Raw genomic sequence first — 13,837 nt, 5'->3', positions numbered from 1 at the left:
ATCCTCACTCGACATACTCGAAGACATACACCTCCATGATGTGCCTTTTCTATGGCTAACATCTGCATCCTGGGAAGCGGCAACAGGACTGCTTGAGGGCCAACTGCTCGGGGCAGGTCCCAGTCACCTCCCTTGGGCTTTCGACTTGCCTCCTCCCTGGTGCTGGGGAGTTTGACAGAGGTCCAGGCCTAGGAGAATGAGTGGGCCAAACAGCCAGCTCCTCCACTGCATTATCACAAGACACTGCACTTCTTACTACCAAAGACTTACTCATCCGCTCCATGGCAGCAAGCATCACACTAAACGCGCATCCATCTGCGTCTTAAGACTGGCCACGGTATCGGTTTCGGGAATAACGGGTCTGGGATAGGAGATTTGTTAGAAGGAATATCAGGGTTAATAACCGAAAAAGATACATCCTGACTATCACGGGAGGATAAAGAGGAAGTCCTAACTGAAGCTTTTCTAGCTCTCTCTTTTGAAGCCTTCTCAGATAAGCATTTAAAATCTTCCATTCTTCCCTGACAAATCCTTACATTCTTCACAGGTTAACGACCAACAAACCTGTCCTCTACACCCGAACACACAGAATGAGGGTCAATGGTAATTTTCCTAATCTAGTTTTGCAGCCCTTGCTACAAAACCTATACACTGAGGACCAGTGTCCGACATAATGCTAAATAAGGAAGGCGGGGATGAAAAAAGCTAAGTACAAACAATGTCTGCCAAAGATTCAAATCAAACAATTGTACATCACCAACAATGTCCAACGAAAGAATCAGCGATAATTCTCTGCTGCTGCACCGGCTTACGGTACCACACGGCAGAAACATATGAAGAGTTTGGGTTATGGTTCCTCTCACTCACCTGTAGAGGGCGGTGGGAAGGGGTATCACGTGACCATTCATTAGCGCTGCCGCGATTTTCAATTTTCTGCCGTGACGTCAGAGACTACAGCTATATATATAATTACCAAGTAAGTTATATGTACAAAAATACAGAGTATTAAATTTTTTAAAATGTGCATAAATCTTTTTAAAATATTTTCTCTCTCTTTTTGTGAATTACGTATACATAAATACCAATGCTCCCCCCGAAAACAAAACAGGACGGCTTGTAACTGTATGAAAGAAAATGTGAATGGCTGAATACATAGGGGGGATTGGATTATTTTCACCTACAGCAGTAAGCCATACAGTACGTACGTATAAATGTAATGATAAAATGTTTAAGATGGCTTGGAAATTATATTAATAGTATCATTTTAAAGATTAATATAGTAATAAGGTAATAGTTTAATGTATATTTGATGTAGGCTGGTATATTTAGGCATACTTTGGTGTTTGACCCTTCATGGTAGACAGGTATAAGCGTTTTTAGAGGGGCGTTGTAAGCATTCGAGGATATATAAAATATATATATATCTATTATATACATATATGTTATATATATATATATATTACATAAGTGTGTGTGCAGAATATTACTTTCTGGTTTCTATTTTCAAATCTGTTCTCAATTCCTCACAAAATTAATACATCAATCAATGCAGATTAATTTTACAACTTACATCTGGGAAATGTCCAAGTTGCCTTTTGATGTCAATCTGTTGTTCAAAACATCTTTTCTGAATGGAGTCAAATGTAGAAAGTACAACAATATCCCAAAAATGTGGCTTCTCTACTTTGCAAACAGATCCTGAAAAAGACAAACACATCTCTGTATATTATATTTGTAAGTAACACTTGAGAAGCATCCTAATATTTAAAGATCAGTTTGAAAATATATAATTTCTTTAATACAAATAATAACATGGAGACATTTCTATACTGCAAAATGCTTCCAACCCTTCTACAAAGGAAGAACGTCAGTTTCTGACATGCAGGCACTGGCAATACTCCTGTCTATTAAATGCCTATTATGCCACAGATAAGCCTGAGGCAGTGCCACTGCATACATGATTGCTAGCAATGACAGCGATCGATCCACATCAGTGAGAACAGAGTCGGGATGATCCCGACATGGAACTATGCCATTCCAACCAGGTACTGCTGTCAATCCCGAAGCAACACTGAATGAATGTCAGGACTCCTTCATGCAAGATATCCCCTGAGATATCCAGCCAACTACTGCTGCATCTGCGCTCACTGTCAACCTGAAAGAAAAAGCAAAGATGATTAGTAAGGGGAGACTCCTCTTGCTATGAGGGGAACTGCCCTACGCAGTGAGAGGAGGCCCCTTAGAAGAGGCTGGCCGACCGCCCCCCCGCCTCGAGGTCTTCGCCCGACAATTGAGCAAAGAGGGTGAAGGAGAGAGATCTCTACCAAAGGAGAGATAAGGAAGAACCTACAGGGAAAGAGAGAAGGAAGGAGAGGCCACCAAGGGTACCATGGAAGCGGAACTTACCAACAACGACCGCAACCTCCCCCCGCAACTCTATAGCACAGATGGCATAAACAACACTCAGCAGAAGTAGAAAGGAAGCAGTCATGCCCTTGTGCAAGGAGGGCAGGATCCCAAAAAGGAAAGCAAACTCTTACATCCCGATCAATGTAGGGGAGTGAAGATATTACGTCCCAATCTAATATCTCTGAACGTACAGGGAAACGCCTTCAGTATCTAAATTAAGGGCTACTGGAAGAAGCATTACCACTCAGTTACGCCCCTGTAAATATGCCCTTGGCCATCAAACCCAAGAGACAGATTCAGGGGAACTACGGCTTATGCAAGGCTATCACAAATCGTGGGTTTGTATTAATAAATATCAAACACATGCAATATATACACACAAATACAGAAAGATCCCACCAGGATAATAAAGAGCTTAACGACAGTCAGGCAAAGAGATCCAAAAACACGTCTGCAGCACATGACGGCCAAAAGTAAAATCACATTTTTCAAAAGTAAATTGTATTTTTCCTAACTATACAAACCCGAGGTCCTTTACATTATGAATTACTTTCAGCATAGGCTGGAAACGGACGTTGAACTTTTGAACAAGATGGTTAGGCAGTTAACTACCGTCCAGGAGGTGGGAGTACCGGCTCCCCACATGTAAACATTCCACTTTGCCTTTCGGTCCAGGTATCAGATTGAGGGGTGGCATGAGGTGGGCATAAAATGTAATGTAAAGGACTGCAGTTCTGTATAGTTAGGAAAAATACAATCTACTTTTAAAAATTGTGATTTGTTCCGACACGATATACAAACCGTTGGTCCTTTACATTAGGAAGACTCACTGGTTGGAGGGTGGAATCTGAGTGAGTCTCTAAGAACTCACTGGAGTTCACCACACATTGTCTTCCCTTCCTGGTCGATAGGGCGAGGAAGGGAAAACTGCCTCTGACAAAATGATGAGGTTGTAAGAAACGCGGGATCAATTGTCAGACTTCTGGGTCCCTTTGCATGAAAGAGGAATCGTCACTTCATGCAAAGTAGGCTAGGAAGAACTTGGAGTCGGGTGACATTAAGGTAATCACAAGCATTGGGTTTGTCTTATTGTCATGGTCTCCTTCCCCACCTTGCAAGGGGAAGGAGTAGGGTTGCTTCTATAAACCTGAATGGGAAATAGAATGGGAGCTCCCATTGGGTGCTTAACTGCATCGACCGCTAGATCCAACATGTAATGGCACGTCCGCTCCCTGCCCATGGGAAGAGAGCCAAGATGGGGAAAAAGAAGAAAGGCCAGTCACTCCACATTCATTCCCCCAATCACAACAGTACATCTTAGGCGAGATGCAACCTGTCCTGTTAGAGGAACTGGGTAAGCTACAAACTTGTTGAGCAGCCACCACAGGACCCAAGGAAAAAGTGTCCTAGGACTTGTGAGCAACATCACGGAGGTAGAAGGTGGTAAGGTGGTCTGCTGGGAGCACACACCTGCCTTCAGCATCTGTACAACTGACATGTTCTTCCGGAATGCGAGGAACAGACCAGTGCTGTGGACTTCATGAGCTCTCGGAAGAAGCATACCAGTGTCGTCTTCTCCAGTAGCAGAATAAGCTCTCCTTATCGTCTCACAAAGCCAAAAAGAGATCGTGTTCTTGGACACTTCTTTCTTGGTCGAGCCAGCGCTAACAAAGAGTCGTCAACACTCAAGCCGGAGACATCAAGTCCTCTTCAGATAGTGCCGCAGCACTCTAACAGGACACAGTAGCATCTTGTCTGGTTCATTACCTACAAAGTCCTCTAGGGAGGGAATCATGAAAGACTCGAACAGTGTATCAGGGATCGAAGGATTCTGAGTCTTCGCCACAAAATCTTGGACGAAATCGAGCATAACTGATCCCCATCCCCTCAAGTGTTTAACATCGAACGAAAGACCATGTAGTTTGCCAGCTCTCTTCGCTGATGCCAGGGCCAGCAGGAAGACGGTCTTGAAGGTCAGATCCCTGTCTGATGACTCTCGTAAAGACTTGTACGGTGCAAGAGTCAGGCTCCTTAGAACGATGGATGGATGTATGATATTTAGGGCAAAAGCCCAGGCACTGGGGCCAACAAGGCCATTCAGCGCCGTAATGGAAAGAAAATAAATTATGTTAGAGTTATGAATTCATGAAGGAAATGATTAATAAATAAAATGAAGTGATGTGACCAATAAATAAGGGTATGAAGTTTAATGAATGATGTGCTATATACATAAAAAAAAAAAAATTAATGTCATTAAAATTCTACGTGATGTAATAAATTATTAAATAAAATTAAATATCGTTAAAAATTTTAATACACTTTAAAAAAGAGATGAAAGCAGAAATATCTGCTTCATCTCCCAAAATATCAGACAGGGATTTACCCTGAAAATATCTCTCTTTGGTTAAAATATCTGGGGCAGACCACCAGAATGTACTCCACTGTTAGTGTCTCGTCACAGTAAGCACACTCTGGAGGGCTGCTTCCTTCAAAAATAAACTGATGGGTCAGACGAGTGTGCCCAATCCTTAATCTCATTAAAATAACCTCTGTTCGTCTGTCAAGCTGGAATGACGAAGACCACGGTAGTACATTATCCCTAATATTTCTATATTTCTTATTATTGGCAAGAAGGGGAGAAGTCCACCTTTCTTGCCATTTACTTAAAACATAAGATCTAATGGGACCTTTTAGATCTGTATGAGGCACTTTTCTAAAAGAGGTTTCTGATAAAATACTAGCAGCTTTTCGCTTCCCTGTCTGCCACCTCGTTCCGTGAATCCCCACATGAGAAGGACCCAACAGAAAGAGACTGATTTACGTCGACAATACATACGAAAAAGCCACTCCTGAACTTTTGAATTAATGGATGAAAGCTATTAAATTTTTTTAATAGCTTCTAAGGTGCTTCTAGAGTCTGAGTATATGACAAAATTAGAGTCACTACTTTGAAAAACTAAATCTAGGGCAGACACTACGGCTGTTAATTCGGCAGTAAATATTGATGCAGAGTCAGGTAATTTAGCTGTGCACGCTGTATCACCAAGGATAACAGCGCAACCAACACCACTATCTGACTTAGATCCATCTGTATAAATTTTTGTAAAATTAGTATGGGTAACATCGTGCTCTAAGAATTTTCCCTAATCTCTTCTACAGTGCAGTCCTTTTTGTTAAACAGTTTCTTACATATTGATGCTTCTGGGATAAGCCATGGAGGATTTACAGGATATTCTACTTCCAGGACTTTCTGGGATTTAAGGTGATTATTCCTAACATCCTCATTAAGTCGAATTTGGAATGGTTTAGAAGCTCTTGTACCAGAAAAACTTCGAGAGTCTGTTTCCTTTAGTGCTTGAAAGGAGGGATTTTTGGGAGTACTTTTCATTCTAGCCATGTATCGCAACTCTAGCTCTTGCCTTCTTAGATCAAGGGGTAAATGATCTGTGTCGACATAAATGCTTTCAACAGGCGAAGTTCTAAAAGCCCCTGAGCATATTCTCAACCCCATGTTGTGTACAACATCCAGTTCCTTTAGCTTGGTTTTACAGGCTGAGGAATAAATCTGACAGCCATAGTCTAGCTTAGATCGACACAGAGAGTCATATAGCCTCAGAAGGGATTTCTTATCAGCCCCCAACTAAATCCAGAGACAACCTTTAAAATATTCATAGATTGTTTAACATTAAACTTTAGGGCATTTATGTGGCTAGCCCAAGTTAATTTATGGTCAATAGTCATCCCCAGAAATTTAACTTCACTCTCGTAAGGAAGGATGGACCCTTTTAAACTAAGTGTGGGAACCTCTTCCACACGCCGGCACCTGGTGAATCTTACTGCAACTGTTTTGGAAGAGGAGAATTTGAAACCATTCTCATCAGCCCACTTAGTAATAGCATTAATAGACCTTTGCAAATGTTTACATACAGACAAGGAATCATATCCTGTGCAGTATATTGCAAGGTCATCGATAAAAAGCGAGCATTTAACAGGGGTGAGATTTTTTCAATCACACTATTTATTGCCACTGAAAAAGTATTACACTTAAAACGCTTTCCTTGGGGAACTCCTTCCTCCTGCATAAAAGGTTGGGAGAAGGAGTTTCCCACTCTTACCAAAAAGTCTGTCTGATAAAAAGGAATATATAAACCTGACCATTCTTCCACATATGCCCATCTTGTGCAATTGTTTCATGATGCCAATTCTCCAGGTAGTGTCATATGCTTTCTCCAAGTCAAAAAATATGCCAATGGTCTGACACTTTTTGGCGAATCCTTGCTGGATTTGGTTGATCAGCCTCAGCAAGGGATCAAGGGTGGAGCGATTTTTCTGAAACCAAATTGAAATGGCGACAGTAATCCTTCGGTCTCCAGGTGCCAAACCAGTCTAGTATTTATCATTTTCTCCATCAGCTTACATACACAGCTGGTAAGAGCTATTGGTCTATAGCTGGTGGCTTGGGAAGCATCTTTATTAGGCTTTTTAACAGGGACAATTATGGATATTTTCCAGTCCTTGGGTAAAATTCCAGTTTCCCATATTTTGTTTATAATCTTCAGTAAATATTTTTTGGCATCATCTGGGAGGTGTTTCAGCACTTCATATATGATTGTATCCTCACCTGGAGCTGTGGATTCACTTGAGGAGAGCGCCTCACGAAGTTCTCTTAGGGAAAAATGATATTTTAATGATAAAATAAAGTTTGTTCATACTTACCTGGCAGATATATATATAGCTGTATTCTCTGTTAGTCCGACAGAATTTCAAAACTTACGACACACGCAGTGGGAGATCAGGTGGTTAGTACCCATTCCGCCGCTGGGAGGCGGGTATCAGAACCATTCCCATTTTCTATTCAGATTTTCTAGTGCCACTGTCTCCTGAGGGGAGGTGGGCGGGCACTATGAATATATATATCTGCCAGGTAAGTATGAACAAACTTTATTTTATCATTAAAATATCATTTTGTTCATGAAACTTACCTGTCAGATATATATATAGCTGAATACCACCATTGGAGGTGGGTACAGACAGAATAGGATTTGGAAAAACACACTACAAGTAGGTGAAAGATATTTTGGTTCCTTACCTGTTAGCATAGCTGACTTCGTGATTACTGTCACCCAAGTCCGCTTCTGCTTAACTAGAGTCTCCAGCAAGGGTGTGACCTGTATAGCTGGTGAGTTCTAGATGATCTGTCAACGGGGGCGTGACCACAGTGTGACAAGACCATATTGACCATACAATGAGGGCAAACGAAGCAAAAAACCAACCACCTGACCAAGCCTAACTAAGTTAGGATAACGCAACTAAAGCTAACGATTGGGAAGTCCGCCACAGGCAGTCGACCCAACAACCATAAAAAACACTATCCAACCATTTTCTATAGGATAGGATGAGTGTCATCCCCTGCCCCCAGGAAAGTATCTGCGGAAACGTATGGTCCTAGCGAGAAGCAGTTCTCATATGTCGTCTTCACATCTCTCAGGTAGTGTGAAGTTTAACACAGAGTTACTCGCCAAAATGTGGCACCCAGAATGTTGCTGAGTGACATATTTTTCTGAAAAGCCACTGAAGTCGCAACCGCCCTCACCTCGTGAGCATTGACTTTCAGAAGTTTCAAATCAGAGTCTTGACAGGATGAATGGGCTTCTTTAATCGTATCTCTCAGAAAGAAAGCCAGAGCATTCTTTGACATAGGTAAGTCCGGTCTCTTTACGGAACACCATAAACTATCTGAGGACCTCGACTTTCCTTCGTCTTGTCTAAGTAGACTTTGAGAGCCCCTAACAGGGCAAAGGACTCTCTGGCTCTTGAATAAGGATTTCAGCCATACCCTTGATTTCAGAAACTCTTGGGCCAAGGGTTAGACGGGCTTTCATTTTTCGCTAAAAGGAAGGGCTTAAGGAACAAAACGCGTTATGCCCTTTAAAGCCTATATGCCTACTAAAGGCTTGCAGTTCACTAACCCTCTTTGCCGTTGCTAGAGCGGTTAGAAAAATAGTCTTCTAGTAATGTTCCTCAATGAAGCAGAACAGAAGAGGCTCAAACGAACTGGACATGAGGAACCTAAGCACAACATCCAAATTCCAAGAAGGAGTCCTTAGCCGAGGCACCTTCGAGGTTTCAAAGGATCTGAAGAGATCGTGAAGGTCTCTGTTGTTAGACAGATCCAAGTCTCTATGCCTAAAAACAGATGAAAGCATGCTTCTATACCCCTTTATAGTCGAGACTGCAAGTTTCACATCACTCCTCAGAAATAAGAGGAAGTCTGCTATCTGGCTCACAGAGGTCGTGGTGGAGGAAATGCCCTTCTTTCTACACCATCTCCTAAATACGGTCCACTTGATTGGTACAAATTGCTGGAAGAGAGTCTTCTCGCCCTGGCAATAGCTTTCGCCACTGGTCTAGAAAAACCTCTCGCTCTGGCCAGCTTCTCGATAGTCTGAATGCAGTCAGACACAGAGCGGGAGGTTTTGTGGTACCTCTCTCGAAGTGGGGTTGTCTGAGTAGATCGACTCTCATGGGCAGAGATCTCGGAAAGTCTACTAGGAAGGACATGACCTCTGTGAACCATTCCTCGAAGGCCAAAATGGGGCGATCAACGTCATCCTCGTCCCTTCCGACGACGCAAACTTTCTGATGACTTCTCCGATGATTTTGTACGGAGGAAAGGCATACACGTCCATCCCCGACCAATCCCAAAGAAGAGCGTCCACTGAGAGAGCTCCTGGGTCGAGAACAGGGGAGCAGTAAAGAGGAAGTCTCTTCGTCTTGGAGGTTGCGAAGAGATCTACCAAGGGACGTCCCCAAAGCTTCCACAGTCCTTGACACACCTCTTGGTGTAGGATCCATTGGTCGGGAGCAGTTGTCGCTGCCGACTTAGAAGATCCGCACGGACGTTCTCTACGCCTGCAACAAACCTCGTGAGGATCGTAATCTTTCGGGCCTGTGCCCACAGAAGAATGTCCTTTGCTAAGGCAAACAGGGACCGAGAGTGAGTTCCCCTGTTTCTTGAGGTATGAAAGGGCCGTGGTGTTGTCCGAGTTGATCTGGACAACTCGGTTCGAGACTCGCTCCTCGAAGAAAAGAAGGGCCAACTGAATCGCCCCAATTCTTTGAGGTTTATGTGCCAGGACACCTGTTCCCCTCTCCAGGTGCCCGACACTTCTTCCCTCCCCAGTGTTGCTCCCCACCCCGAAATGGACGCGTCGGAAAACAACACTAGGTCGGGGTTCTGAAGTTGAAGAGAAAGGCCTTCTGCCAACTTCGAAGGATCGAGCCACCACCGAAGGTGATTCTTTACCTTTGGCGAGATACTCAGAGAAGCTTCCAGATTCTCCTTGTCGTGCCAGTTCTCTGCAAGGAAGAATTGAAGCGGTCTGAGGTGCAGTCTCCCCAGGGAAACAAACTTCTCCAGTGATGAAATGGTCCCCAGCAGACTCATCCATTCCCTCACCGAGCATGTTTCTTTCCTCAGGAAGGCTGAAACTTTTTCTAAACACTGAAGTTGTCTTTCTTGAGACGGAAATGCTCGAAAAGCCACTGAATCCATCTGAATCCCCAGATAAACGATGGACTGAGTCGGGGTCAGATGGGACTTTTCGAAATTCACCAGAAGTCCCAGGGACTTCGTCAAGGTCAAAGTCGTGTGAAGATCCTCCAGACACCTTGTCATTGTGAGGCTCGAATGAGCCAATCGTCCAAATAAAGGGAGATTCTTATTCCTCCAAGGCGAAGCCATCTTGCAACATTCCTCATCAAGATCGTGAAAACCATAGGAGCTGTGCTGAGCCCGAAGCAAAGGGCCCTGAACTGGAATACCTGTCCCCGCAGGACAAATCTCAGGTATTTCCTCGATAGAGGATGTATAGGGACGTGAAAATAGGCGTCCTGGAGATCGAGAGAAACCATCCAGTCGCCTGGACTTAGGGCTCCCATGACCGACTGGGGACGTCTCCATTACGAACTTTTCCTTCAGAACGAAATGGTTCAACTTGCTGACGTCCAGAACTGGTCTCCAACCCCTGACTGCTTCGGAACAAGAAACAGCCTGTTGTAAAAGCCCGGGGATTGTAAATCCGAGACTTGCTCCACAGCTCTCTTCTCGAGCATTTGATCGAGCAGGTTGAAGAGAATTTGCTGTTTCTCCTGATGATAGGATGGCGACAGATCTATGGGAATCGTAGTCAATGGAGGCAATACGAGGAATGGGATCTTGTATCCCTTTTCGATGACTTGGAGGGACCAGCTGTCCGTCCCTCTCTCTCTCCAGGCTTTTGCAAAAGAAAGGAGCCTGGCTCCTACCGGTGTCTGAAGGTTTAAGGAGTCATTTCTTGCCCCTGGTCTTAGAAGGGGCTCTACCTCTTGAGGGACCTCTGCCTCGAAAGGACGATCTAGAGGAAGATCTTCCACGAAAGGGCTTCTGAATCTTGGAAGTCTGTCCAAGGGAAGAAGTCGAAGGGGCTGCAGGACGTCTAGAAGACTGGGCCAGGAGGTCCTGAGTAGCCTTCTCTTGCAATGTGGAGGCCATATCCTTGACTAAGGGTTGGGGAAAAGATGGCTAGAAAGCGGAGCGAACAACAATTCTGCCTTCTGAGTAGGAGAGACCGACTTCGCCGTGAAGTTGCAGTAAATGGCTCTCTTCTTTAAAGGCCCGCACAGAAATGGGCAGCCAGTTCTTGAGCCATCCCTAACCGCCTTGTCCATACAGGATAGGACACTAAACAAGTCTCCCAGGCTAATGGAGTCAGGGCTACGAGCCTGCAAATCCAAGACTCCCAGGCACCAGTCCAAAAAGTTAAAAACTTCTAAGGACCTGAAAAGGCCTTTCAGATGGTGATCAATCTCAGATAAAGACCAGGACACCTTAGCTGAAGAAAGGAGAGACCTTCTGGGAGCGTCCACAAGGCTGGCAAAATCCCCTTGGGAAGAGGAAGGAACTCTCCAACCAACCTCCTCTCCTGTCTCGTACCAAATTCCTGCTTTTCCACTCAATCTTGATGGAGGTAGGGCGAAAGAAGTCTTGCACTGAGCCTTCCTGAGTCCATCCACTCTTGAACCTTGCTAAAGGCCCTCTTCGAGAGAGAGAGACGTAGCCATCTTCACAAAACCAGAAGACTTTTGTGACTTAGACGAGGTAAGCTGCGAGGGGGAGGGCGAGGAGCAGAGGTTGAAACTTGTCCCCAAACAAGTCTTTCAGCAGCCTAGTTAAGACTTGGTAGTCTGCAGAAGCTGAAGAAGAAGATGTCTGATCCTCAACTGCAGGATCCGAGTTACAAGAAAGCTCTCCTTCTTCCACAGGAGCAACGGAAGGGGCAGGAGAAGAACCGGAAGGACGAAGTCCTTGCAGACCAACATGCAAAAGGGACTTCTGCTTGGAAGAAGTCCGAGAGGAGTCACGAAAGTCACGAGCAGAAGAATCAAAATGAGAGTCACGACGAGCGGAGTTCTCCCCTTCCTGGCGAGAATCGGCGAGCTTCTTGACGATCGATCCGACGAGAGTCCTGGTGAGTGCGAGCAGCGCGGGAGGCGTCATGCCTCGCAGCAAGAAAGGCGTCGTGCCGAGCAGCAAGGAGGCGTCTTGGCGAACTGCAAGGAGGCGCCCTGACGAGCAGCCAGGGAGGCGTCATGACGAGCAGCAAGGGAGGCGTCATGTCGAGCAGCAAGGGAGGCGTCCTGCCGAGCAGCATGAGAAGCGTCACGCTTAGCAGCATGAGAAGCGTCACGCTTAGCAGCATGAGAAGCGTCACGCTTGGCAGCGTGAGAAGCGTCATGACGAGAAACAAGAGGGTCGTCGTAGCGAGGGGCGTCAAGCCTGGCAGCGTGAAGCGTATCAGAAAGCGGGAAATTGCGATCCCTGCCAAGACCAGTAAAACGCTGAGCAACAGGACTTCTAGCGGGCGGCGAAGCATGAGACGACGACGAACGAGGAGAAGGAGAAGGGGAAGGTTTAGACCTCTTGATCGGCAGCCGGGAATCCTTTCGACGACGACACGCATCGGTCTCCTTCTGGGCCATTAAAGAAGCCAATTGCTCCTGCATGCCAAGGAGCAGCTTACGAGTAGGAGAAGATTCTACTTCAGGAGAAGGACTGATCCTATGAGAAGAAGAGGGGCGAGGGCGCCTTCTTGCTTCTCACAGGGGAAGCAACAGCCTTCTTTCTGGGAGCGGCGGAGCGCTCAAAAGCGTCATCGTCCGATGGCGCCCTGGTCCTCTTCTGCGGTGGGATGGCGTCAAAATCCTCCGGAGAAGAGCCAAGAGCGTCCACGAGAAAAGGGGCGTGGCGTCACGAGAAAAGGGACGTGAAGCGTCCCCTTCTTTGAAGCTTCTCTTCAAAGGGCGAGAATCCCCGAGATTTCCATTCCCGACGGGAGGAGGAATCGGGGAAGAGAAGCAATCTTAAGGATTCGTGCCCGTGCACGATCCTTGGCAGCCTGGGAAGCGTCATCAGGACATGCGAAGGGACGCCAGATCGGTGGGGGTCCGTAACCCTCTTGCGGCTTTCGACTTGCCCACTCCCTGAGTCCTGGGAGTCCGACAGAGGTCTAGACCTAGAGGCGTTATACGGCCGATCTGACGCCCCCTCCACAACACTAGGGGGACGGACACTATCACTGCACTTCACAGCACTTTGAAGAGCGAGCATATTAGCTTCCAAGGTACGAATGGAAGACATAATAATGGCCAGGGCATCACCATCCGCAGACACAACCCCAGGGTTAGGGGGCAACACCACAGGGTTAGGAAGAGCTACGTCTACAGGAGGGTTAACAGGTGAAAGCACACTACCCTGACTCCTACCACTTCTGGAGGAAGACCTCCTGAGCCTATCTCGCTCTAGCTTTCTCACATAAGAATCATAAGTCCTCCAACTAGCATCAGACAAAGATTCACACTCCTTGCATCGGTCATTCAACAAACAAACATGTCCTCTACAACCCGAGCATACAGTGTGAGGATCTACCGAAAATTTTCGGTAGCCTCACCTTACAGTCTTGCACACGGCAAACTCGATAACTAGAAGAACTAGATTCAGACATCTTACTCCCAGGAAAAAACAAAGCCAAATCCAAAACAATCCACAATAGCGTATGCCTAGCCACAAGTCCAAGTCAAAAAACCAAAAATCAAACCAATACTCAAGTGACAATCAAGTTTTATCCGAAATCCAAGACGGAGGTACTGAAAACAAGTGTTGACAGTACCGGCGACAGAGAAAATCTGAATAGAAAATGGGAATGGTTCCTGATACCCGCCTCCCAGCGGCGGGAATGGGTACTAACCACCTGATCTCCCACTGCGTGTGTCGTAAGTTTTGAAATTCTGTCGGACTAACAGAGAATACAGCTATATATATATCTGACAGGTAAGTTTCATGAACAAATTTGTAGTTGTATGGTTCAGATTTTCCCGAATCAAACTTCAG

General features: G+C 45.5%; 1 protein-coding gene across 1 annotated transcript in view; it reads right to left on the bottom strand.

Moving 5' to 3' along the window:
* LOC136853975 (fucose-1-phosphate guanylyltransferase-like) overlaps window positions 1-13,837 on the bottom strand; it is a 79,537-nt gene that overhangs the window by 51,129 nt on the left and 14,571 nt on the right. Inside the window, exon 2 of the mRNA XM_067129894.1 lies at window positions 1,571-1,698. Coding sequence (XP_066985995.1) covers window positions 1,571-1,698 — 128 coding nt within the window. The remainder of the gene's footprint in view (window positions 1-1,570; window positions 1,699-13,837) is intronic.

Source organism: Macrobrachium rosenbergii, chromosome 28 (genome assembly GCF_040412425.1).
Source record: "Macrobrachium rosenbergii isolate ZJJX-2024 chromosome 28, ASM4041242v1, whole genome shotgun sequence".
Classification (NCBI taxonomy): domain Eukaryota; kingdom Metazoa; phylum Arthropoda; class Malacostraca; order Decapoda; family Palaemonidae; genus Macrobrachium; species Macrobrachium rosenbergii.
This window is presented reverse-complemented; position numbering and strand designations above follow the sequence as displayed.